The following is a 26,462-nucleotide window of genomic DNA, read 5'->3' as shown; positions in this document are numbered from 1 at the left end:
ACACCCCCACTGCCCTCTCCATGCACACCAACTGCCAGTTCTGTTGCACACATGTGATTTCTTCAGCAAGGTGGGGGAAAGCAGCAGTCAGTGGTGCCAAACAAAAACCTGCCTCCCTAATTTTCCATGCAAAACAACCAAACTAACAGCTCAGCAAATACAGCAACTGCTGGTGGATACACTTACTCCTCTGACTCCGCCTTCTGCAGAACCAAAGTGTATTCTTAATGAAAGAGCTTGGACAGTCTTTACTGCGCCTAGCCTTGAGGGGTTCTTACTGAGAAGCAGCAACAGCTTTTCTGCTGAGGGGACTGCACAGTAAGTACCTGAAACAGGCTGACTCACAGCAACTTACTTGAGTGTTTTTGCAGTATTTTCATTCATGCCAAGAACTGGTCTCTCAATTTCCAGGTCTCTACGACTGAAAGACAGAACAATTCACCATCAATGCAGCAGAGGAACCTGGTTGTTGTGGGAGCATACAAAATCCAACCAGGAGTGCTGGCTCCAGCACCCAGGCAACAGGTTATCACTCCCTGTGTCTGACCATGAGCAGGGGCCCCAGCAATCACTGCCAGAAAACAGGATCCACGCTCTCATGGCAAGCTTACTGTGTGCCTAGAGAGATGATCTGCTGAGGTATATGAAAGGGTCATAGAGGCATGAGGGCTGAGCTTGGCTCAGGATAATGGCTGAACACTAAGCTTAGGACAAAGGCTCGTATGACATAGTATCCAACAGAATCATACAGAAGCAGGGCAGCTATGGGAGCGATCTAGCAAGCAAAAAAGTAACCGTACCTGTTGTACGAGGTGAGGAACAGCTGAAGGTTATCTTGGTTAATGTCCTGTGCAATATGAAGCCTGTATGTCTGGATCAAATCTAGATTTGCCTGCAGTTCCTCCTGTACAAAGGCAGAAGAATTTGAAGGCAGGGAACGTCACCTTTTTCACAAGTAAAGAAATGATACTCATAAAAATTCTGAAGCATTAAACTGCCTCCATGCACATCATTCCCCTGTGGACAATAACATGAGGGCAGCAACTCCAGACTGCATTAGTACCTAGGGGACATGAAGAGTTTCTGTGACATGACTGTTACATGCCATACTTTAGTATACGACTACAGGTAGGCCCCAAGACTGGGACTGAAGGAAAATTTAATCCCAACATACAGTTCTATGAAGAAACTGCATTCCAGTGACAGCTAGAGAGAGACAGAGAAAACGGAATGCAAGGAAGCATTACATATAATGAAGGGCCTGAAAGCAGGAAGAGAACAGGATGTGCTCTAAGCAGGAGTAAGCTACGTGACTCCTTCTAGCACTGATGTGTGTTGATGCAGGAGGGCTTCAGGTCAGGGACTGATCTGCTGCATGTCATATATCGTGTGCATGATGCACAGGCCCTTTCAGCTGCCCAATAAGCTTGCTGGTTGGAAGCCAGCAAATCCCAAACAGAAGGCATTTCTGTATCCAAAGTTTTTAGGAGGGGCTGGTTTGCCTTTGCTGAAACTGAAGAGCGGAATGCAGCAGTTCAACGTCTGGACACATACAATACCCCTCTGTCAACTCCCAGCTGATCTGTGCTCTACCCACAGCCCAAACGCTTCCATGCTGGGTTCAGAGAACTGGCTCCTACTTGTTTCTGCGGTTCTAGCACTAGCATGTGGGATACTACTTCCTTAACATGTCTGGGAACACTCAGGCCAAGCGTGGCGATGTGCATTCACCTGCAGTGGGCAAAGCCCTGATGCAAGTTTAACACACACAGAGGACAGTACTATCTGTGGCAACCCTTATTTGGTGGACCAAATAGCTATTTCAGAGCAGGTACATAGAGAAGTTATAGCCCCATATACAGTTGTACAGGCAACATTAACACCTGCTGGGTACTTACATGGCCAAAATGATGCGCCAAGACAATATCCACTATGTTGGTTGTCCAGCCTGAAAACTGAAAGTGACCATGAATGAGAAGGAGGGACAGTAACTGGAAAATGCAGTTTCATTACAAATTTCAAAGCAGCTCCTCAGAGGAAGGAAAACAACAAAGAAATAATTCAAGCAATACAAGAAGCAAACGGGATGGGTGTGCAAGACTCCAAAGGAGCCTGTGCCCACACAAGCTCTACAGAAACTTGGAACCCTGAATAACTGCAAGTGGCCAGAATAACAGAATAATTAAGAGATCCATTCAACCCCAGCCAAACAAAGCCTGCAAGCATGAGTACTAAACCAGAGAAGAGCCAAGCGCCCAACAGCCACACATCTCCAAGCACTTTACACCAGGATTTCTCATTCACACCCACCCCTGCTCCTACAGTGGAGGCCGTACTACACCCAGACTGGGAATGCAGCAGGGACAGAAATGAGATTGTACAGTTTTTGCTGGAAACCAACATATTCCTGTACTTTGTCCTTTTTCTGCTTACTCTACACACTCTTCATTAAGCATTGTGGAGGGGATACACGTGCAGGGGAAGAAGAATCTCACCTTGGATGCTGCCCAGTCAATCCAGCCCTTTGCACATGGATCAACATTAATAAGAATGAGTCCCTCCACCAGGTCTGGGTGGCTGAGCTGAGGGGAGAGAGCACAGGCACACTCAGAAGGTCATTCAGCTCACATATGGGTCAACGGCAGGCACAGCAGCTAGAAAGCTTCTTGCAAAAGAAAGACAGTTAAATGAAGGCTGAATGGGGAGCTCCTCCTGTGCTGGGCAGCCAGTGGTCTTTTCAGAGCCTGGTCCACAGCTAGCTCCCACCTAGACCTTACTCATTCAGTTGCTGGCACTGAGGGGCTGTATGCTCACACAGTACCTGACCTGCAGCCCAAGGCAGGTGGTGACCCATGCATCTGGTGCAGCTGCAGGTCCTGCTCATGCTCCTGTGTGTTACAGAGCTGTCAACAGTGACTCTGCTCTAATCTGGCACCTCCAGGAAGGACCTGGACACAGGCCTGTGCCTGGAGAGCACATCCTTCTGCTGCTCCCCAGCACCCTGCAGTTTATGCTGGGGGCATGTGGGGAGCATGGGTACAAAATACTTTGAGATCTGCAAACACAAACCCAGCAATCTAACACAGCCAGGGAACTTTGAGCTCTAGGCTCACTCCAAGGCTGAAATGTTGCACCAGCTCTCCTGCTCCACAGTACAGATTAGCACAGGTTAGGCAGAAGGAATCACTGTCCTTGCAGGAAATGGCCTGCAATCCAGGCTGCATGACAAAGGCTTTCTTGCACTTAACTGAGCTGAGGCCAAAGGCTTATCTGTGTGATCTCTTCAGCAAGACTGGAAACTATACAAGATACCAAAGGCAAGGAACAGCGGAACACCAGTGCCTCACACTGCCTCAGGCTGAACCCTGACTGGGGGAAATGGGAAGCAGAGAACCTTTTGGTAGGAGAGCAGCTGCATGGTGAAGTGGCTTTAAGAAGCAGTAACGGCCTAAATCATGGGCAACTCTGCACTCAGCTACTTGAAGCCAAGTTCACTGAGAACATCAGATTTCTGTATTTGTTTTTTTTAACACTATCTCTGAAAGACTCAGACAAATTCCTGGGCTGCTGAACTACCTCCAATGATTTCAAGTGCTTATAAACACTCCACTAGAGAGGAATGTGCAAGTAAGTACCCAGATAAAACTAGCACTCTCTTGTCAAAGGTGGAGTGTAAAATCTACTTACAGTGAAAAAGCAACATTCCTCCTCAGTACTCACAGCACATCACCAAATCAACTGTTTGGTGTCACAAACACTGGAGACAGCAGACAGCAATGCAGCAATCTTTGTGAAGACATGAGGCTGGATATTCCTAGCAGCCAGGATGGGCTCTGCTGACTCAAAGACATCACATTACAATCTCCCCATGTCTGGCATAGGTTCAGAGTAATCTTGGCTGCTCCAATTTAACCATCTGGATGCAAAGCAGCTCTCACATGGCTCCCTGCAGGCCTACTGTAATTACTGCCTGCTACCTTGCCCCTGCCCCAGAAATGGTCTGTTTGAGCAGAGGAAGACCACAGCTCATAGAAATCACAAGGAAATGAAGAGATACTTACTGCACACCTGCTGAGGATGTAAGCACCAGCTCCCAGTCCAATCCCAATGAAGCTTTTCAGGCTGAAATACAGGCATTTCCCAATCAGCAAGGCTAACAAGCTCACAGCAAAGCATCCCTAGAGGCAAAGCCTCTCCCCTCTCTGCATCCAACTGTTCACTTATGGCTCGCTTTCAAAGCGATCCAGCAATGATGCAGCAGCCATAAATTGTGTCATGTGGCAGACAGTGTTCCCAACGTAAGAACCAGACAGGGTTACACAGGTTAGGAGTTGCTCAGACCTCTTGGGACAACTCAGTGAGCATATCAGATGCTGCAAGCAGGGATAGAGGTAAGGGCTGGAATGGCTGCATCCAGCTGGCTCACCCTGCTTCCTTTCAGAGACTTACTTTAGGTGTGTCATAACAGCAGGCAGCATTTCAGCCAGTTCATCCATGCTGGGATACTGGTACCTGAAAACCAAGAGAGACCGAAGTCAAAGCACCTCCAAATACAGCTTGAGAGAGGTCACCTTCCATTTCTATCCAAGGTAGAAAAAACAAGTAACATCTGACAGACACAGGTGATTATTTTGCAATGATACCGTGTATTCCAGCCAACTGCATGGATCCCATCCCTCAGAGAAAGACCAACACAGAACTGTGGTTTTTTTGGCCAGTCAGACTTCTGTGGGAGGATGGACAGATGGAGCATGGAATGGCAGCCAGACTGCAGTGTGCTGGGCTGGTGCTCAAGTCAAAAAGCTGGTACCAGCACTCACCACTAGTAAGGGCTTTACCTATGCATCAGTATTAGCAAGGCTCCATGAATGTCCCTTGGGAAGCCTCCTCATCTTCTCGTTTCCTCTGCTCCTGGAAGCTGCCTCCCACTACCCTCATCCTGGCAGTCTGCGTGGCTTAAACTGGGTGCTACCTCAGTCCAGACTGCAATCCAGACCATGTCTGGAACAACAAGAGTCCCCGCACAGCTCTTACCCAGAAGGGAATGGTGGGGCTCCTTCCTGCTGGCCTGGTGCATCCACATGGCACACAGCAAAATGCTGAGTGATCTCTTGCATGTCTTCGAAGTTAAAGAACGCGTTAAAACAGGATTTGTCTACAACAAAAAGAAAAGAAATGAGACAGTTCCTGAAGTTTTATTGCAACCCATCCTCCAAACACCACAGCACCACACACCTGCATGAGCCCAGCCCTGCTGCTGAGTCTGTGGGGCAATGGGTGCTAGGTGACACACACTGCTGTGCCCCTGACTGCAACATAGCACCCAGTCCTAGCAAAGTAATGCCACCACTGGAGGGCAAGCAGACAAATGACACCCCAGTGTGCATGCCCTGGAAAACAGGGCCTAGCAGCACTTGGGTACTCACAGTACATACTGAGGAGCACTGGGGTGAACATAACAGTACATGCTGGGTGGAAAGACACATGGAAAGAGCAACTGAGTGCACCAGAAGCATTACGCTACTTCTGCAGCCTTGTAGAAGGGACTTGCTTATCTGCCTGCATCCAGCGAACAGATGCCTTGTAACACACAGTGCAACAAGTCAGCCAGAGCACTGTACTGTGGTGGGTGGACCTAACTTCCACCTTAGCCCTACCTTTCAAGGGCTGCTGGAAAGGACAGAGGTGTGCCACATGTTCCCTCTCCTGAGGACCTTTATCTTTTTATCCTGGAATGACCTGTCTCATCTCAGCTCCAGGCCAGTCCTGCTGATCCCCACACTCAAAAGCAAACATCACAACCAACCCCTTTTTCAGGGTCCTGGGAATGCAAGGGCTTACGGTTGAGGCCAATGTCATGGTACGTGAGGATGACAGGTCTGTTCCCCTTGGGCATGCCCCGCATGGTGACATGGACCACTCCGAAAGCTGTCTCAATGTCATGTTCCTGCAGAGAGAGAAGGAATCTCCATGTTACATGTACAGCCAGTGCTACAGGGAACCCTAACTGAGGGCTGGCAGTAAGGGTCACATCCACACTCTTAACAGTGTTCTCCTACCCACAGCTGGTAGCTCAGCAAAGCTCTTGCAGTCTGCAGCCCTGTCAAATTTCTTTCCACCCACTTTTTTAGCTAAACATTGCAATACTGTGGTGATCTCCTTTTCAGGACTACCTGGAGATGGTAAGACCGAGTTTTTCGCCCAGCTTCCCTAGAGGTAATAAATACTATGTCCATTTTTCTAGTGAACTTTATTTTCCCTGCAACCTTGCCCTGTAGCTTCAGGGCTTTTATCTTGACCTATGATTGCAAAGGACAAAACCATTTTCAGACTACACAGTTACAGCACACATGACTTCCCTGTCACCTGCTTTTCTTCAAAACAGCTCTCTCCTGCATAGCAAAGCCAAAGGACAGCATGAGGCAGAGGCTTAATATAGAGCTTAATATCACGCATAGGATGGCAACAACAGTCTCCACACTTGTAAGATACAACTGCTACCTTGAATTGGCCAAAAAACAGTTATTATTTAATTGCATCATTAACATGGCGTGGAATAACCCACTTACAACAGGTACCAGAGTGCTCAGTGACAGAACACCCTCTGCCCTTGCTAAACACTCTTTCTTCACGTCCTTCTTGCAGACACTCCTCCCCTCCAGCCGCGCAGCGAGATGCCCTGCCTGTGCCACCCTGTCACCTAACCACAGCTCTGCGTATTCTCACCCATTTATCCACTGCTCCTGTAGAAATGTAGTGTTGGAAAGTATCAGACATTTGTCATCTTCATCGCTCAGATGCTGGCACGCTTTGTTGCTGGTCTCTGTTCAGACCAGGTTTGGCACATTGCAGCAGTGTAGCCTGATTCTGGTACCTTGCAGCTGCCTAACTTCAGCCGTGGCCTGAACACTGATCTGGTCCATAATGAGCAGTGACAGGAGAAGGCAGGTGAGAAAGATGTGGCTAGGAGACAGCCAGATCATAACAAATATGTAGTCTGCAAACTAAGGGAGATGATTGTGAGAGAAGATGGTGATCTACAGTTGTTTTGTAAAGCTGGGTAAAATTTCATTTTCACCTAGGGAGAGTGTCCTGGGTTCAGCAGTAGCAGTCATGTTTCTCCTCCTTGGTAGCTGGTGCAGTGCAGTGTTTTGACTTTCGGCTCGGGAACAGAGCTGATAGAGATGTTTTGGTTTGGCCAAGGACTTTGTGAGCCTCATGCTCTGCCAGGGAGGAGGGGAAGCTGAGAGGAAGCAGAGACAGGACACCTGACCCAAACTGACCAAAGAGGTATTCCATACCACAGCACGTCATGCCCAGGATGTAACTGAGAGCCGGAAGGGCTGGGAGACTGCAGGGTTGGAGGAGGTATCGGTCGGAGCTTGGTCGGGCTTGGGGGGCGAGTTATCGGTCAGCGGGTGGTGAGGTGTTGTATTCTGTTCCCTTGTTATTTCCTTTATCATTATTATCATTGGTGGTAGCAGTAGTGATCTGTGTTATACCTTAGTTACTAAACTGTTCTTATCTCAACCCGTGGGAGTTGCATTCTTTTGATTCTCCTCTCCGTCCCTCCGAGAGCAGGGGGAGGGCAAGAAAGGGGGGGGAAGTGAGCGAACGAATTACCTGACTGGGTTTAAACCACGACAGAGAGGAAACTTTATCAGAGGTTACTCTGAAGAGATTTTATCTTCTGCCCTTATTCGTACAGTAGGCAAAAAATAACCAGCAGCTGCAGACAACCTGCTGTAAATCAGAACTCGACAGCAGAGGCAACCTCTGCTCTGCAGCCCGCAGGCAAAAGCTCGTGACACACATGCCAACAGCAGTGCGCTGCTGGGGAGATGGAGCAGAGACCCGAGTCCTGTGCAGGCAGCAGCTACTGATCAACTCAAGCTGGGAAGCATTGCTTCACACACTAGCAGCTCCCTCAGGGCATGGGTGAGGAGCTCGCTGATGGAGGAGGATCAGGAGGTATGGAGCTGGTATGGTCCAGCCAATCCCCCTGGTGTCAATTATGGCATGGGAAAAATAAAAGAGCAAGCATGCAGTAATACTTTCTCCAGCACTTGCATCTTGTAATCTTCATTTTCTCAACCTCCAACAATCTATAGGTCAAAAGGGACTTCCTGAACTGGAGGTGCGGTCTTCACTTTGACCTTCTCATCTGAGAACTGGGCAGTCACCTCCTGCTTCCTGTGCCTTTGGCACCTGCCTCACCCTGTGACCAGGAAAGCCAAAGCTTAACAACCTGCAGGGTGAAGAACCACTTCTTTTCCCATCTTGTATCCGCTGGTTTTGCAGATCTCCCAGTCCTTGGTTTGGAAGATGGAGAACAACTGACCCCACTTCCATACCCTCCAGATGTGATGACCTAACAGCTTGCTGCGATTCCCCTTCACATGCCCTTTTCTGGGCAGATGTGCTCTGGACCATCCAGCTGGCCCTGGCACAGCAGCTTTGTTCTGACCATGCTATTGGTCTCCAAAAGTGTCCCACAGTGCTCTGTCCTCTCTCGGACAAGGGGTTGATGGCACATCAGTCACACATGGGTGCACTGTGTGTTTTCACAGCAGCACAATGAGGTCGCTTTGTTCTCTGTTCCTGATAAACAAGAATTGATTTGCTTTGTTGAAAGCTATGAGCCCACGCTGACATTTTCACTCATCTCTCACAACATTAAGGCCTTATGCCTCTGGGTGACCATCAACCCTGAGCCTGCACTTTAATATTCCACTGTAGGATGGTTTTAGTCAATGTACATCACGCTCCATGTTTAACCAAAGGCAGATAAAGTTTTCCATTGAACTTTCCATCTCTTATTCCAGATCATTTAAGGGCAGATTTAAGCAGAATAGGTCCTAACGCAGATCCCTGAAGTGCTCTTCTAGTGATCTCAAACAACTGTAAAAATAACTCCTGTTTGTCTGGGCTTTTTTCCTTTTAACCAGTATTTCATCCAAGAAAGGACCCCTCCTCTGAAGGCATGGCCACCTAAATCCCTTAAGACATATATCTTAGGAACTCCTTTTGGTAAGGGGCTTTGTCTTTTGGAAATTCAAGCAGGCTGCATCAACTGAATTGCCCTCATTTATATGGTTTCCGACTCCTCCAAAGACTTCCAGCAGCTCTGCAGAAGACTTCTTCCCGCTCCAAAACCCATGCTGACCCTTTCTCAATATTTATCAGTGTGATTAATCCATGATACTTCTTACTGGTTTTATCAGTCTGTCTGGTCCAGCTGGTCAGTGAACTCCCAGAACTCCTCTGGGATCTATTCTGGAAATCATGCAAAGCACTGCAGCCCTCGGGCACCATGGCAGCTTCAATTGAGGAGCGTAACCTCTCACAGCTATTTCATCCTTAAACTCATTTAAAACTCCTGTGTTGATGCATCCAGTCCTGGCACTTGCTTTAAAGGCATATATTTTATCTACTTTATGGCCTCTCAACAGGCACTGCAGTTTAAGGCAGGGTCTCTGCTGACTCCTCACAAGGAGCATTCACCACGCTGACCTCTGTGAGCAGCTCTGCGACAAGCCTGGGTGCAGAAAAAGCCAATTCAGTTCCTCTGCTCTGGCTACATCTTCCCTGAGCCCTCCCTTCAGAGCCTGAGCAGGCAGGAGCTCTCCAGACTCTCTCACGTGGTTCCATTTCTGATAGCTCTGAAACATGACTGTTATTTTTTTAATCCCCTTTGTAAATCACCTCTCAAACTCCCCTTTGCCTGCTCTGTTCTGTTCACCTATTCCATGTGCAGGAGTTTATAACCTTCCTCATCTTCTGCAGCTCTTTGAAAATTGCTTTTTCGTTCTCAACAGCTTCCATGCCCTTCTGTTTAGTCATGCTGGCTTCCCCACATCATTCCTCTTGTCTCCAGTGATAGATGGTGGGCATTTCCTCTCTGCTTAGCTTATTTCCAATAAGCTTCTCCATTTCTGTGCAGCTCTTTTTTGAACTTTGAGTGCAAAACCAGTGAAGTTTTCCATATATTTTTCTTTTCCAAAGGAGCACATTATGATTCCCATCACAGAGCAGCTCTTCTTGAACATGTTTCTCTGCCCATCTCAGAATCATGTCAACAGCGGCTTCTCCTCCTTGGGGCTCCCTAATGTGTTGCTCCATAGAAGTTTGCAGCTAAAATGGAACACTGGTCTCATGTCCCTGTGCAACTGACAGAGAGCAGCTGAAGCTTCCTACCCCTGTCCTGTCTCCTAGCCTTAACAACTTTGAATGATTCTTAAACTGAGGAGGAAAACACAACCCCAGCTGTGACTGCCAGAGTCTAATTGTATGGTAGGACTGATTATGGAAAGAAGTAGATGCACACCTTGACAGCAAAGGGTTCAAAGGAGGAGAACCATCTCCAACTGCCATGCTGTGGCCAGGAAGGGAAGCAATGACAGTGCCACTGACAGGTACCACCGAAAGTGTCCCATATTAATTAACAGTTCTGAGTGAAGGAATGAGGCAGATCCAGGGGTCCCCTGAGCTCCAGAGACATTCAGGCAGCAAACAGAGGTACCTGGGTGCTGGACTGCCAATTCCAGCCATGCTCCCTCTGCTCTACGTCAGAGTGTGATTGAGAGCTTAGGTTTTAAAAGTTATTAAAGTCTGTAGTAAGCGATTTGCTTCACAGTGGGAATGATTAATGATGAGAATTCATACTACCAGTGCTTTTCACAACTAATTTACTAAGCTGCTTTTCTGGTATTACCAGATGAGTTTTAGTCCCAATGTGAAGCTGCTCAACGTTCAAGATTAATTCCCCGGAGAAGAACTGAGAGTTGATTTAATTTGGAGACTGTAAATAAAGAACACATCTGTGAAATCCCTGCAAATATTCAGTTTTCATATTCAAATCTGGCAGAACACTGAGCAGCAAGGTGCTTGCTCCTTGCGTTCTGCTCAAGCTTGTTGAATGTCTGTACTAGCAGAGGGCCAGAAACAAGCCCAAAAGCCTTTCAGCTTAAGGATACTCAGGTTCACCTAAGGCAAAGAAAACTGCCACTGCTGCTTTGCTGTGAAGTGGAGCAGACACAGATTACCCAGATCAGGTTTTCCTCTTTTTCAGTGACAGTGTAGCTACAGGATTATTTACTTCATGTCATCGTTGCCAGTCTTGGCAAAGGTAGAAAACAACTGCAGCATGCTCCTTGGGCAACCTATTACAGCTGTTAACCATGCAGAGATTAAAGTAGAGATTCCATTGCCTTGCTCTTTGCCCTCAAATTTCTACATATAACTAAAACAACACCACAAACTATGCCTATAAGCTAAGGAAAAATATTATAAGAGTGTAAAACATCTCCATCTGGTAACTCTTACCATGTCAGTACCACTGACCTTAAGGCAGTTGGTAGGTAAGTGCTTATCACCTCCTCTCTGTGCAAAGCTATTCTGGAAATAGTAGAGCTGAAGGAGACGGCTGCGTGGGCAGCAAGCCTAAATCAGATTTAAAGCAACATCTTGAACTAAATTATTCATTTCCATACAGAGCAGAAATTTATTAATAGAAAACAGAATATGTTCTATGCAAGCAGGCAATGGTTTCTAGTACTTTGTGTAATGGGATTAAGTCTTAAATTAGAGAAATGCTGGGTGAGAATCAAGAGGAGCAGAAGAACAAGGTATATCATCTGGTTACACAAACAACAAAAGCACCAGGAGACAAAGGTGCTGCAGGGCTACCCCCATTTGTGTGTTTCTCCTCCAAAGGCACATGATGCTGAAGGACAGACCTGGTACGTACCTGCAGCCCTGGGTCAATCACTGCCAAAACACAGGTTCTGCTGGAGAACAGATCCTGCCTCTGCAGTCAACTGAACTCAAGTCAAGTGACCTACAACAGCAGTACAGCTGACAGCTTGGGCTTCTGCTCCCACATCACAAACTCCTGCAACCACACTATATTGAGCCCTACAAGCAATTAATGACAACACCAACATGTCAGAGATGGAGTAAGATGTATTGCTGCAGCTGCTGCCCTGCCTGTATTACAAGCAGCAGTTAAAGCCACAACTTTCTTGCACCCAGTTAAGTGTCCAGTATCATGAGCAAGGCACACAGCATAGATTTAGGAAAACGTGGTGCTTCTTACTCCTGTTCTGAGGGTAAATCCCCTCTCTCTGAGGTAATGCAGGAAATTGGGCCTGCCTAGATCTATAAATAGTGCAGGATGAATTAAACCCTGATGAGAAGAGCTCTCATCTGCCCAAGATGACATCAGCTCTCATCTGCCCAAGTCTGGCAGTGAGCTGGTTTTCTCCCAGCACTCTGCACCACTATTTTGAGTCAGCAGAGAATCAAGTTGCTGCCTTCCTCTTGGGCTGCAAACAGAACAGGCTGATGCCTCTAGCACTCCTCCAGTCCATGCACAGTGGGCTCGAGGTGCCACAACCTGCAGGCACATAGCTTCTGTAAACCTGAATCCTACTCAAGGAACATTTGAACATGCTAATACACAGGCAAGTCTAAAAATATTTGGTGTGACTGCTGGACCTCAGATCACCTTAACCCTAAAGGAAACCTGGAAGCTAAGCCAGGGGCCGTGTTTCCAGCCTAGGACAGTCCACCTATGACAATGCTGTGTCAAACTACATTTCAGTATCTTACTGAACACCACGAACATCTTCAAACCTCCTGAAGAAAACAAAGCAGGGCCATGTCCTGTGTCTCCAAACCTTCAGTGTCCCTGGGAACCAGAACTGAGTCTGACTGCACTAAGTTACAGCTAGCATTGCAATTACTCAGTACCTGCTCTGAAATACCATTAATGATGTTAACTAATGGAAACAGATCAGTCACTGGTAGTGGAGAGGCACCATTCATTTTTCTCAAGGCAGGAAGGAGGCAAATCCCTTTCTCAACCTAAAGCACACGCATTTGCTTTGCTGTAACAACTCACTGACAAGAACAAAAAAAGCCCAGGAACTTCAAATGCCACATCTGCATAATCAGCCTCTTTAGCACACTGTTGTCACGAGCATCCAGAAAGCAACAGTAATGTTTCAGTAAACCCCATGGCAGGATTGTGCTCGTGTGTTTAAAAATAAAAATCAGGTTTCGGTGCAAGCCCAGCTAACAAAAGCTGTACAGAGCTCAACACTGCAGATGTACAGAAAACTGTTTTGAGATGGAAAGCCAGTGCTGGGATAAATCAGAGGAAAAACCTCCCAAGAAATGAGATAATGAAAAAAAAAAATCCTAGGTAAAATAGAATCTTACTGATTTTTAGCTTTACAGTATTTGTTGCTGTGATTTCAGCAGAAGCCAAACCCAGCACTTTAGTGGTGACACTAGTTTTAGTAAGACTGGGGGCAGCTCCTAATTTAGAAAGCATCGAAAAAACTTGCTTTCTAGATCAAAACATCTTCTGTGTTGTAACGAAATTCACTGTAGCACTTTGAACAAGAGAACAAAAGAAGTCATTGCATAAATCAGAAGAACAATTGTCCTCAACATCCTAGACAGAATGTTTCAGTGCTGGCGAGAACAACTCCCTGTTATTCATACAGGGAAAGCAAACCCTTCTTCAAAGTGCCAACATCTTGTATTCAACGCCACTGTGTAGCAATCACAAGCTGGTTTTAATGATGCCATTAAAAAAGGAACAGTTTTGATTCAATGTCTATGACATCAGAAAATGCGCATGATGGGGTATTTCAGCAACCCCTCACTAGCAGAATGTCATCACCTACTGCCCAGCAAGCAAAGTAAAGCAAAGAGATTGGGCAAGGATGAGCAAACTTTACTAAAAGCCTCACTGGGGTCTGTTGTTAACATTTTTCTGTGTTTCATCCTGGGCAACACCAAACTCAACATTTTCATTTAACTCCAGCAACACACAGCACGTTGTTTTACAGGGAAGCTTTAATTTCTCTTCTCCATGTGTTTACCTATGGTGTGTCTTTCTTGTTTCAGCTTAACTCTGCATGTCCTGGACTCACTTATCCCTACATCTTCCATTCCCTGTGAGCTTTCTGCAAATACTCTGCCAAATCCCAGTCCCATCTCCACACCCCAGGTACAGGTCCTCTTCTGCACAGTGTGTGCTGGAGAGCAGAAGACTTTATTCATGTGGATGGGAGGCAGCAGAGGGGAAGAACTAGCTACAGTTCCCATCAAATGCTAGCTTATGTCAGACTGAAACAATGCAGATTCATTTGGATAGCTTTACAAATATATCAGCGCTTTCCTTCATTGGTATTTAAAGCAAATCACCTGGAAAAGGAGAGACATTCAGGCCAACACAGAATACCTACTTCTCAAAGCAGTTGAAGAAGGCTCAGCAGACAGTAACAAAAGCACAAGCACAGCTCTATTAACTGCACTGGTCACCACACCATCTGTCCATCAGCAATCCAGAGCTTTTAATTCACCATCTGCCCACAAACATGAGAAGAAGCTAAGCTTAGCTTTCATTCGGGTTCATACAGCTTTCAAGTGAAATGCAGATCTCAGATTTAGGTTAATACATGTTATTTCTGAGAATAACCTAGATTCATATTGATAAAGACCCCTAAGCCACCATGCTAGTGCTTCTTATCTCCACTGCAATTGGTTATCAGATTATGTGGGGGTTGCTTACTGATGCCCAGGCAAGCTGTTATTTGTCAGGGTTAATTGTGGTTGCTTGTAGATGAGCAGTTTAAAAAAACCAGGGTACCTGTGTCTCAAAGTCAGCTGTATCAGAAGAGCTAAAAGCATCTCCACACCACATTCACCCAGAGTAACCAAGTTCAGAAGGAAAAGGACACTTGCTCTGTTGACTTAGCTGACATCTGATCCTAGCAAGTTATTAAAAACTAAAACCAAACACCAGGAAATCGAGAGAAATTCACAACAGCATCACCCATTTCCCCCAAAGGAAAGATCTTACAAACCTTAGATATGAATTACCTTGAAAAGTGTAATGCCGAAGTTTGACAAGGAACAGTGTGCCTAACCCATGTGCCTGTCACTACACAGAGTCAGTGACAGTGCCAATGACATGCTTGTGAGGATTAAACTAAACACTTCTCCCAGCCCTAAGCATGGGTCAGCTGCAGAAAGTACGTTGAAACTCCAGCGTACAGCCAGAAGAAGGTCTAGAGGCACTGCAGGATGGACAAACACTGAGGCTGGCTGTGTTACTGCTCTGGTGTATGCAAGACAGAGCTCTGTAGGGGCACAGGTCAGTCCTGGAAGGAGTCAGGATGGACTTACAGCACATCACCTCATGGCCAAGGGCACAGAACAACACAGGCTGAAATAACACAGGGCTCGCTCCAGTACATCCATGTCTGTACTGGGCAGCTCAAACTGGACATGCACTGTCAACAGGGCTGCCACCAGCACTGACAGAGGGCACCGGCTTCCCTCACCTTGCAGCCTTGCAAGCACAGCCCAGGATGTGGTCAGCCCATGCAAAGCCACAGCTTAATCTTCATTTAAAACAGCTTTTTTTTTGACTTTTAGAAAAATAAAAAGGTCTGAAATGCAGGCTTCACATTGCTGATGCCATGCTGTCATAGGAACACTCCACTGTATAAGATAATCCATCCCATATAGCCCCTAACCCGCCAGGTCCCTTGCAGATGGTTCTGCCACTGGAAGCTGATCGAGAGCTTCACTGTGCTGTAACTGGAAACCAGCTCCCAGTTATCAGCCTTCATGAATGTGTGGCCAGTTTGGGCCTCCAGACAAATTAAACCCTCACCTAGGTGCTAAGAGCTTTTAAGGTTCTCTCTTCCTCTAAAAGCCCTAGCAAACTTCTTCACTTTTAATTCTCTCTTCTCCAAGGTAAGTAAAATCACACCAATTTCCCAGAAGCCTGAATGTGGCAGCCAGACGTGCTTTGCTGGATTAAAAGGCAGCAGTAACTCTTCACAAGACAACACAAGAGCTCACCCTGCAAGTTTAAGCACTGCTCCTGCAGCAGAAAATCCAAGTACCCAACATACCACCTATTGCTCTCTTTGTCAGATTTCAGAGACTTCATGCAGCCCTTGGGGGGTATTTTACAGGTAGGAGGAGGAAGCTGAGCCACATGTGTGCTGAAACCACACCTTGTAGGGGGAGATGCTGAAGTGAGCTGAGGCCAGGACAATATTTACAGTCACAAGAGACAGTGTTAACTTCTTGCTAAAAAAAATTCTTCCAAACGAATTACCAAGAGGGCTCCCAGAAGGAACATCTTGTCTCCTGCCCAACTGTTGCCATGGCCACCAGCTCACTGCTGATCTAAGTCAAAGCACAGAGAAGCAACAAGCACGTCCTTCCCTGGCCCAGTGCTCCCCAAAGCCCCTCTCCCTGGCTGCAGGGCTCCCCAGCTCTTCCCAGGGCAGACACAGGCATGAGGACATGCCAAGCACAGCTGAGTCGGTGGTGGCAGCACCATGTTTCTGTGGGGCTCACACAGCTTCAGATTTGGGGCAATTTTTAAAGAAGGGCACACAGAGGCTTTGCTTGTTGAGGGAAAGGGTAGAGTAGAGTGAAAAGGCAGCAGCAATGCACACCTCTGTTACAGAGACTCCTTCCTATCTTCCTGCTCTGGCTCCCCAGACCATACTGCTCACAGACAGGCAGGGCATGGCAAACCAAGAGCTTTGGTGGGTCTTTAGACAATCTGCATTGAAGGCTGATGTGTCAGGCACTGCATCCATATCCTTTCCAATCATAACAGACAGGCCTCAGCAGGCAGTGCCTGTACTACGTAATGCTCCTACTCAGAAGCATTTCACCTATCTTTATCCACCACCCATCTGACATGGGAGCACACTGCACCTCTAGAAGAGACTGAGAAGATGCAGAACGACAGATGGAGACAAGACAATACAGGGAAGTGTTCTAAATCCACCATCTACCTTCATTAAAACAAAAAAAATCATTGCCTAACACTGTTGCCACTTCTAAGACTAAAGTTGTAACATGCTAAGATTAGTAATTTTTACATGTAGAGGCTTTAAAATAATACTAAAAAACTCGCAGTGAATCAAGCTAAAGCAGTACAGTGACATGTGCTGCCCAGATGGGCTGTACTTCCGTGTCTGATTATCAAGAGATAGAAAAAGCACAAACTATCTTCTAAGGACTGTATTTATTACATTTCTGTTCCACACAAGCCTGCGGAAAGCCTTCTGGAATCCCATACGTCAACAGACCTTTATTAAGGGCTATCATGTGATGTTGACAGTTCTACCCCTGGCCATACCACTGGTGTAATATAGCAGTGAGAGCCTGTCCGGTGCAAAGCAGAACACTCCAGACACAGCAGCCTCTTACAGCTGAAAAGAAAGAATCTTCAACCTGACTGCAATCAGGTGAAGAAGAGCTGCTGGCTGCATATCAAAATGCTGAGGGCAGTCAGCAAGGTAATCCAGCATGGTAAATGAGCCTGCATCCCACAAAACACCACGTAATCTCAGTGCTGTGCTCTGCCTAACAAAGAATGTGTCCTCTGTCTCAGATGCTGGTGGTGCAGTACTCCTCTAAAAGGATTATTCCTATATAACCAGAGTGATCAGGCTCATCTCCACACTGCTCTCTCAGGCGAATAACCTCCCAGACAGTGACCACGGGTGGTGGTGCCCCAGGCCCAGCAAAGCAGGGTGCTGTATCTGGGGCAGCTTGCTGACTCCCATCCCCTCTCAACACAAATAGAGCACACAAGCTCCTCCTTTCCTAGCCTGTGAAGCAGATGGGATGTGACAGATCTGCAGCTCTTCAGCATATTGCATTTTTCCAAGAAACTGCTTTTCAGGAGACCAGCCATCCTGCAAGATGTCCTGGAACCTTGGCAGAGCAAGACAGGTCAACATCTCTGCACTCAGAACAATGTCTGCTGCATGAAAGGGTAAAGGCAAACTTCTGCCAATAAAGTTTTTATTGATTAGACCTTAACAGGAGCTAAAATGAATATAGAGAGCTTTTTCATCTCTCTCTCAGCATTACTGATGGGCTATGGGGAGTCTACCCATGTGTCTTACCTGGCAGTCGAAGTCCTGGAAGTTGCGAGCCGCATTCTGTTAACAAAAAACAAGAGTTCAGCACAAGACCCCAAAACAACCCCAACACCATCAAAGCTCCCCTAGGAGACCTCACCCCCTTCTTCAGTACAGCCCAGCCTGACTGCAGTCACCATAGCAGCTCAAATGTGAGACCCACATAGGGGAACTCCAAGCAAGTTCTGCTCATTACTATGCAGTGAGGTTGCTGGGGGCTCTCCCAAGGCTGCCAGCTAAGGAGAGTACCTATGGACACAAGTGAAAGTTGACTGTACTAGAGAAGGGACAGGAACACATGGGAAGGACCCTGACCAAAGTCAAGCTGGTTACAAGGTTGGGTTTTGTGTGGTCCTGGTGCCTTTGAGAGATCTACCACTAGGATCTCATGTCATGAGCACAAGGAAACAGGCCATGCAGTCAGCTCTCCTGCAGTAACTGCATGGTGTCGATCCAGGGCAAACAGTGACCTGTGAGTTACTGAGACCAGAGCACATGGGAACTGAGCTCAGCAATGCACAACTGACTTTTCCAGAGGGTGACACCACACATGCAGGTAAGCACAGCAAGTGCATCCCACATCTGGCATACTGCAAGTTCAAAGGTCTGCAGTAACTTGTCTGTATGCTCATGTGCTTTGTTAACACTGTCTCTGACCACAGCGTAGGTTACACTAGTGAGTGCTGTCAAATGCTGAAGAAGGCTGAGCAAATAGCCTGGGACAGCATTCTAACTTTTGTGTTTTAGGTACAGCACCTTAGTGCTAAAATTACAGCTAGGACCAGATATGTACAAGAAAAACACACCCCAAACACTTCTTCTGGCTGAGCACCTAAGCCCTTAGTACCTTAAGGGTTTTACTGTACTATTTCTGGCCATTAATCCGCGCTGGCTCAAACCACTACATCTCAAGTGGTCAGTGAAAATCTTGGTGAACTGTCAGCTTGGTACTTTCTGGACTCTGATAACACTGCACAGAACAGTGTGTTATAGCACCCCACCCACATGATCCATAAACCGGGTCTAAAAAGTACGTATGTATTATTTCAAGCTTGAAAGCATTAACAAAGACCAGACCCCAGAGGTGGTAGTTCCCTGAGGCATTCACTTTATTAAAGCAAACTTACAAGGAGAGCCACTGCACACTTCTCTTCTCATGCAGGGCAGAGGATGGTTCTGGAGCCACCCTACTTATTTTTTTCCCCTTACTGATATCCTTCCTGTAACTCCAAAACTGAGTCAAGGAAACCAAACATCACTTGGTATGTGCCCTTCTGAGTCTGGTTAACACCACTGGGCTGTTCAGGTGAGCACTCTGCACTTAAACCAGAAGTGTCCCAGCTGTTAGATAACAGAAGTGGCCATGCAGATGGCAAGGACCTGATGGGGCTGACCAGGCAATACTTCACAGAGAGACTGAAAACTTATAAAGCGAAACCCACTTTGTTTTAGCATACTTCAATACCTCCTGCTTAGGTCAGCACACTGGAGCAAGGGAAATCTACTCTCTTGAACTCAAACATGGAAAGTCCTCGAAGAATCATGAGCATTGCATTTAGAAGCTTGTCTTCTGTAAACCTTAATTTCTCATTTTGAAATCACACACTGTTTCCAAGGCACTTTCTGCTGGTCTGCACTGATTTTGTTCTTCAAAACTCACTCTCCCTGGAAACACTTCAAAGATGATGTTTAAGCTACAGTGGAAGCCTGGCAGTCAGCACTACGCTGGAAGAACAGGCAGCTGGACTGCAGATCTCTGCTGGATTTTTACACTTCACAGACACTAAACAGATAATGGTGGCACACTAAAGCAATGAGCAAACACTAACTGCATTAGACAGGACAGTCTTTCCCAAGCGAGTGGACAAAGTACTGTGACCCTTTGGCAGCACAAGCTAGTCCTTCATAGAATCATAGAATCGTTAGGGTTGGAAAGGACCTTAAGATCATCCAGTTCCAATCCCCCTGCCGTGGGCAGGGATACCTTACGCTAAATCATATCACCCAAGGCCTCGTCCAACCTGGCCTTGAACACTGGCAGGGATGGAGCATTCACAACCTCCCTGGGCAACCCATTCCAGTGCCTCACCACCCTAACAGGAAAGAATTTCCTTCTTATATCCAACCTAAACTTCCCCTGTTTAAGTTTGAACCCGTTACCCCTTGTCCTGTCACTACAGTCCCTAATGAAGAGTCCCTCTCCAGCAGCCCTAGAGCCCCCCTTCAGATACTGGAAGGCTGCTATGAGGTCTCCACGCAGCCTTCTCTTCTCCAGCCTGAACAGCCCCAGTTTTCTCAGCCTGTCTTCATACGGGAGGTGCTCCAGTCCCCTGATCGTCCTCCTGGCCCTTCTCTGGACTTGTTCCAACAGTTCCATGTCCTTTTTATGTTGAGGACACCAGAACTGCACACAATGCTCCAGGTGAGGTCTCACAAGAGCAGAGCAGAGGGGCAGGATCACCTCCTTTGACCTGCTGGTCACGCTCCTTTTGATGCAGCCCAGGATACGGTTGGCTTTCTGGGCTGCAAGCGCACACTGCCGGCTCATGCTCATGTCAGTCATTAAACAGCAAAGCATTCAGAACTGCTTCACATACCATCAAACTTGGCTGTGAGGTATGGAAAGTCACCAAATCACATTGCTTACAAGCGCAATTCACAGATGCAAGATTCTAGGTCTTGTTGGGATGGCCCATAACGACTTTGGCACTCAGAGCAACAGTCCTGTGGCAGAATCCAGTGAGGCTAAGTCTGTCCTAAAGCCCAGATGCCTGTTCTCCAGCCCACAGAACACAGTGACAGCCTTAAACAGCTGCCACAATAGAGTGATTTTCCACAGTCTCAGTATTGCACGAATCTGGACTGCTCTAGCTAGGCTCTGCAGGTATTAAAAGGCTCTCCATTACTAAATCAACAGAGACAAGGTTCTTTTGGAGGTCAAAACACAAGAGGATAATTTCAGACAAATTATTTTAAACAAAAAAAAAAGAGAGAAAAGAAAAAAAAGAAAGTGGGATACAGTCCAAGGCTTCTCTAACAAGCAGGAACTTAGTAGAGGTCAGCAATGGTATCACCTGTCCAGTTTCCACCCTGCCTTTGTAAACCTTCAGTACAGGCATGACAATGACATACTGTTTGGCCAGGACTCCAAACTCACCTGAACTGTGGTGGTCTGTCTTGCCCTGAGACTTTGGAAGAGTATGTGGTGGTGGATTACCAGAGCAGGGAAGCACTTAAGCCAGTACCTAAGGTACTTCAAGATGTAAAGAGATTCTGGCAATCAAGGCTCCTTGCCAGACACAAAGTCAGCCAAAGTACAGCCAAAGCATTACCTTATCATTCAGGAGTGGTTTGATCTCTGTCAACTGAACATCCTGCAGTTCATCCATGGTGGTGTAAGTGGAGCCAACTAATCCTCAGAGCAGCAAATGCGTGATTCTGAAACAAAGGCATATTGTTAGAAACAGTATTAGAAGATTTGCTAGCCAAACCAAACTTAAAGATCTTTCATTAGACTTGCATATGCTCAAGCTGAAGCCAGAAAGTCTGGAAGAATCTGGTTCTGAGTGCACCACAAAGCCTGTGTAACTGTAGAAGGCAAACAGCCGTGGCTGATCTTCCTGGTCCATTTCTACTGCAAATACTGTTTCAGGGGAAGTGAGGTCTCTAGGGAGTAAGACAACAAATGTCTGTGTTACACCTGTACTGTGTGTTGTTCCTTTGTTAAAACTGGGCAGCAACAAGGAAAGCTGCTGGTTTGGATGCTGGGCTCAGAATCAGGTGGAACTTCCTTGAGAGAGAACAGAACAGCTCCCTTTACACCAACTGAGCCCACGGAGCTGGGGAAACTGCAGAGCAGCGTGAAGGAAGGAAGGGCATGAGATGTGCTCTACAGTGAGCCTGCAGCACAACCAGCCTGGGAGACTCTGTGGCATGGAGCAGACCCTCACCCAGGCTGCTGGAGCAAGAGCTCTGAGGGGTCAGAGGTGACCCGACACTGAGGGGTGCCAGGAAATCACTGCTGCACTGAGAGCAAAATCAGGCAGAGAATAAACCTGCACAGCCACAAACAGCCAGATGGTGGATTGCTTCTCTAAACGTATTGATTCCAACCTGCTCATCCAGCAAATCTGAGGCTTTTCTGCTTTCCTAGAATCTCAAAGCCTTTTGAAGGTTTTTGAAGGAGAAGGTACAGGGGGTCCCCATCAGTGCTCGCAAGCAGCTTTTTTTAGATTGCTGAACCAGCTCTTCCAATCCACTTATGAACTCTCCAGAAAATTACTGTCACAGACTCAGGATTTTATTTCAATCCATTCAGAGGATATTCTGCAGGCAGATGCATGCACTATTCTCTTCTCAAGATCCTAGCAAGCTGAATGTGATTGCCCTGAGCCACATCTGGGTAACTTGTTATTACAGCAATAGGTCTGACTTACTCTGTATGATTATTGAGCACAACTTTACCCAAGAACCCTGCTACGCAAACAGCAATGTGGCTTTCAGTCTGAAACATGCCAAAGGGGGCTTGTCAAAAAAGGCCACAAGAATTTCTCTGAAGAGAATGATTTGTAGCAGAGACACCTGGTAAAGCACCTCTTTAAATGCAGAGGCAAAGGGAAGGGATGTATTGGTGAGCTGGGCTACCCTCTGTTCCAACCATGTTAAAGATCTGCAGACATGGCTGCCCAGGAAACAATCAGTTCTCTCCCTCCACTCCTCTGGTGATTAAGAAAACCAAACCTGTCACTTCAGAAATTGAAATCAGGTTTAAAATACCACAACAAAGCAGCATCAATATTCATAGCACACAGAAGAGCTCCATAGAAGACAGGCTACAGGCAAAGCAAAAGGCTTGCCTGGAATGATCTGTGTATAAATCATGCATTTTTCTTTAAATGTCCCAAGACCACATGCTTTGCAAGTATTCCTCCTGCCTCCGTTTATAGATGGCTATAAATACATTCAAATACCCCAATTTAAACCATCCATCCCTTTCCAAAAGCTTCCTGAAGGCTGGGGTAGGCTCTATGCTCTTTGAAAACCAGTAATACGAGGAATGACATTTGGTGAATCATTAGCAGAGACTAGAAATCAGGGTAGGACACAGAAGGCTGCAAAAAAACCCCAAGGCAGGTCAGCCTCAGAAAGAAACCACCTACCTATAAATAAGATCTGGAATACGTAAGCTCCCATGCTTACTCCAAGATAAGGATGCTCTCAATTTACATTATTTCAAGATATAAAAAAAAAAAGCATGTGTGTGAAAGTAAGTTCAGCAAGCCAAGAGCACGAGTACTACAGCACCAAGCCAGCAGTGAGAACTGCACGGTCGGTGGGTCCTCTGGTCCTGGTTTGTAGTCAGCAGAGGTCTAGCAGAGCTGCTCCCCCAAGGGGTACAAGCTGCAAGAGCTGGATCTTGAATCCAGCTCTCTGGGCACCTCCTTGAAATATTCTGGTTTATTATGGAATTGCAATCTCTTCATGTTGTTAAGGAACACTGTAGCAAAATCTTGTATTCAGAGGCTGACAATTCTTGTTCATTCATCTCAACTAGACAACAGCTTCTAATCTGTTAACTCTATAGCCCATTATACTCCTGCTTTGTATGTTAACTGCATTGAGGGGAAATTACACAAGACAGTAGCTATGCTGCAAAACATGGCATTAAATCTACCTAAATGTACATTCCTCTGTTTGGCAGCCTAGCAGAGCTGGCTGAAGCAGCCTCCTCTCTAGGGACTTACAGTCACGACAATGTGGATTAGGTTTCCACAACTGCTCACTGACACAGCCACCCTCTTACCAGGGGATGGAAAGACGAAACACTGCTCTTGGGTGTGCAAAGGAAGAATAAACTCAGAATCTGCAGGCAGTGCGAGAACCAAAGCACACTACCCACAGTCCTCAGGTTTGCAGCTGAATGTATTAAGCTGTGTGTGGTGTGGAGCTCTTCACTGCAGCTCTCTGCTTTCTACAGAAGGGGATTCCTGCTTTCTGTGCTTCCTTCGCTTCGCTTCTCTGGCACAGACACACCTGAAGACAAGCTGCCTCTTGGGGCTCCTCAGTCTGAGACCACAATCTCAGCATGTAGATCTGAGCTAAATCAAGTTTCATTTATGGACTTTGAGACACGTGGGCACTCCTGTTACATGGCTCCTCAGTCCTTTGTAAGCCTCTTGACACGAGTGTGCTTCCCAACCGCTTACACAGGCTGAAACGCTGGCTGACATGGTAAACTTTCAGCAAAATAGGCAAAGAGTCCAAATTCACTTTCAAAATATTTTCCTAGGTTACTCCCTCTCCGTTCCAGCTCATGTATTTTTGGGAATGCACCACATGGTTCTCCACCTCCAAGACAAACTATGAGCCTGCAGAGAGAAATTATGTTCTGCTTAACCAGCACAGTGCCAATGACTGCACACGAGTAACAACGGCATCGTTACACAGCATACTTCTAACTCCTTTAAATCTGGGCTGCCCCCAGGACAGAAATGCCATCTGGTGAACATACTTTCTAAGGCACTTAAACAAGACTTACATTTAACAATGGTTTTGTGAGGAAAAGGCCTGTGCCCAGCTTTCCATTAATTTTGGAGGAGTCAAATTCTCATTACAGCAAGGGTCACGCTGCCCCATGTATAACTGAGCTCAGCCAGCATGACATCATCCGTGGTCACCATTTGAATTAGCAGGAATCAATTATAAGGCTGATTAAACAAGAATGCATGAAAAATATAAGTCTTCAAATTGTTTTGAATTACCTGAAATCTTGAAAACACTGAACCCTGCTGAATTCCCCTGTACAGTACAGTCAAGATGTTTTAGAATGGGGATACTGGAATGAGAAATTTCTCCTCTGGAAATGATGCAGATGATTGTCTCCAAAAGAGCTCTTTCTGGTCATCATATCTCTTTCAACTAGCTTTGTAGCACTTCCCTTGATAAGCTGTTCTCCTCACTACCAATGAAATAAGCAGTGGCTATTATCATCGATCATGTTATTCACATCATTTTTCCATGCCCTTTTCTCAGGGTGGCACCACTCTGAGGCAATACTGGCATTATCCAGCATCAGCTACTCAAATGAAGCCACAGAACCGTTTTCACCAGCTTTATGGTAAAGGACACGTTCAAATAGAGCTGTTCGAAGATGCTCTATTGAGCTGCCCGTTCCACAACACCCATAGTTCAGGATGTCCCACCCAGGCATAGATGTAGCTGAGCTCAATTCCTCTGATCCAACACAAGCAGGGATGCTCTTCAACAGCAACTTACTCTTGGGCGGCTTGTGATTCAATCTGACTGCTTTCCACCAGGAAAAGCAGTTCCCTCTGTGGTTTTATTTTCAAGCTTGTTTCTGCTTTGTTTCAACTACACTTCCTACTAATTGACTCTGTGTTCCTACATTTTAAGTGAAAAATAATAATCAAATGTAATGTGTATCCCACTGAGCGAAATAAAGCATTCCAGAGCAAGATGGATTGGAAATCTGTTTAAATGTGATTTTAACACTGATTTTTATCATCAAGCAGTACATTTCAATTTACTGAAATTCAATGCTGATTTTGCATTTTATTTATCTTACTGAAAAAGCTGCATTTTCACTGGCTACCAGACATTAAATTGCATTGATAAATATAACCTTTACACCCAGCTGAGCCTTCTGCTGTGTGGGAGGAACCACCATTTAAGTTATGGTGTAGCTAAACAAACATTTAGTCAGAGCTCAGTCTTCCTATCTTGTAATGCAGTTGTGATTGATCTTCTTTAACTCATTTGTGTCAACTGCTATCAGGATGGGAGAAAAATATTCAGATCAAATACTTAAGAAAGATTTGCACTCACTTTCATTTTAAAGATAAAACTGCCTTAAATGCTTTGTGTTTACTGATATAAGTAAGCATAAATACAACATACTATATAAAGTAATAATATATTAATATCATCTATATTAATATAAATTAATAATATATAATAAATACAATATTCAATATAAATTATACAGCCTAAACCTGATGCAGCAACATACATTCAGCAGTGAAGAATTGCCCCATGTGGTTTTGGTCACATCTCTTGGCATGTGCAGTGCAATGGAGGGCAGCCTGGATAAACCCCCTTAATGGGGGGTACAGAAATCACCCACAGACACATGCAAAGCTCAGGAAGAATTAATACATTCTGCTCCTCAGCAGCTAAGACAACACAAATGCTTCTGGTGTCAGCTCATTCGGGTAACTAACGCTTTTTTATTGTGCTGTATACGTACATAAAGATAAATCACTTCTACTAATGTTTTTGCAGAGAAAAACCAAACTTTTCTTCTTCATTGAAGCTTGAATAAATGGATTTTGGCCATCACAAAATCGTATCCTTGCAGGGAAAAGCTGATCAAACATTTCAACATCTCCAATTTCGAGTTATCCACCAAACATGCGAGAGATATTTTAAGTTTTACTATGGCAAATACATAGCTTAATATTA

General features: G+C 46.0%; 1 protein-coding gene across 4 annotated transcripts in view; it reads right to left on the bottom strand.

The window, feature by feature from the left end:
• NDRG3 (NDRG family member 3) overlaps positions 1-26,462 on the bottom strand; it is a 46,706-nt gene that overhangs the window by 4,994 nt on the left and 15,250 nt on the right. For 2 of the 4 annotated variants that reach the window (XM_057400814.1, XM_057400817.1), the window contains exons 2-11: positions 21,314-21,419; positions 17,967-18,002; positions 5,842-5,947; positions 5,035-5,155; positions 4,450-4,512; positions 4,062-4,122; positions 2,496-2,582; positions 1,899-1,955; positions 801-904; positions 356-421 (exon numbers count right to left, since the gene is read on the bottom strand). In XM_057400814.1, coding sequence (XP_057256797.1) covers positions 356-421; positions 801-904; positions 1,899-1,955; positions 2,496-2,582; positions 4,062-4,122; positions 4,450-4,512; positions 5,035-5,155; positions 5,842-5,947; positions 17,967-18,002; positions 21,314-21,370 — 758 coding nt within the window. In that variant the 5' untranslated portion in view covers positions 21,371-21,419. The remainder of the gene's footprint in view (positions 1-355; positions 422-800; positions 905-1,898; positions 1,956-2,495; positions 2,583-4,061; positions 4,123-4,449; positions 4,513-5,034; positions 5,156-5,841; positions 5,948-17,966; positions 18,003-21,313; positions 21,420-26,462) is intronic. The other 2 variants (XM_057400815.1, XM_057400818.1) reach the window with 1 other exon arrangement.

The sequence above is a fragment of the Pezoporus wallicus genome, unplaced genomic scaffold, assembly GCF_028554395.1.
Source record: "Pezoporus wallicus isolate ANWC-B61680 ecotype Strahan unplaced genomic scaffold, APGP_CSIRO_Pwel_v1 contig_11133, whole genome shotgun sequence".
NCBI classification, from domain to species: Eukaryota; Metazoa; Chordata; class Aves; order Psittaciformes; family Psittacidae; genus Pezoporus; species Pezoporus wallicus.
Note: the sequence above shows the minus strand (reverse complement) of the source record. Positions and strands in the feature narration are given on the sequence as shown.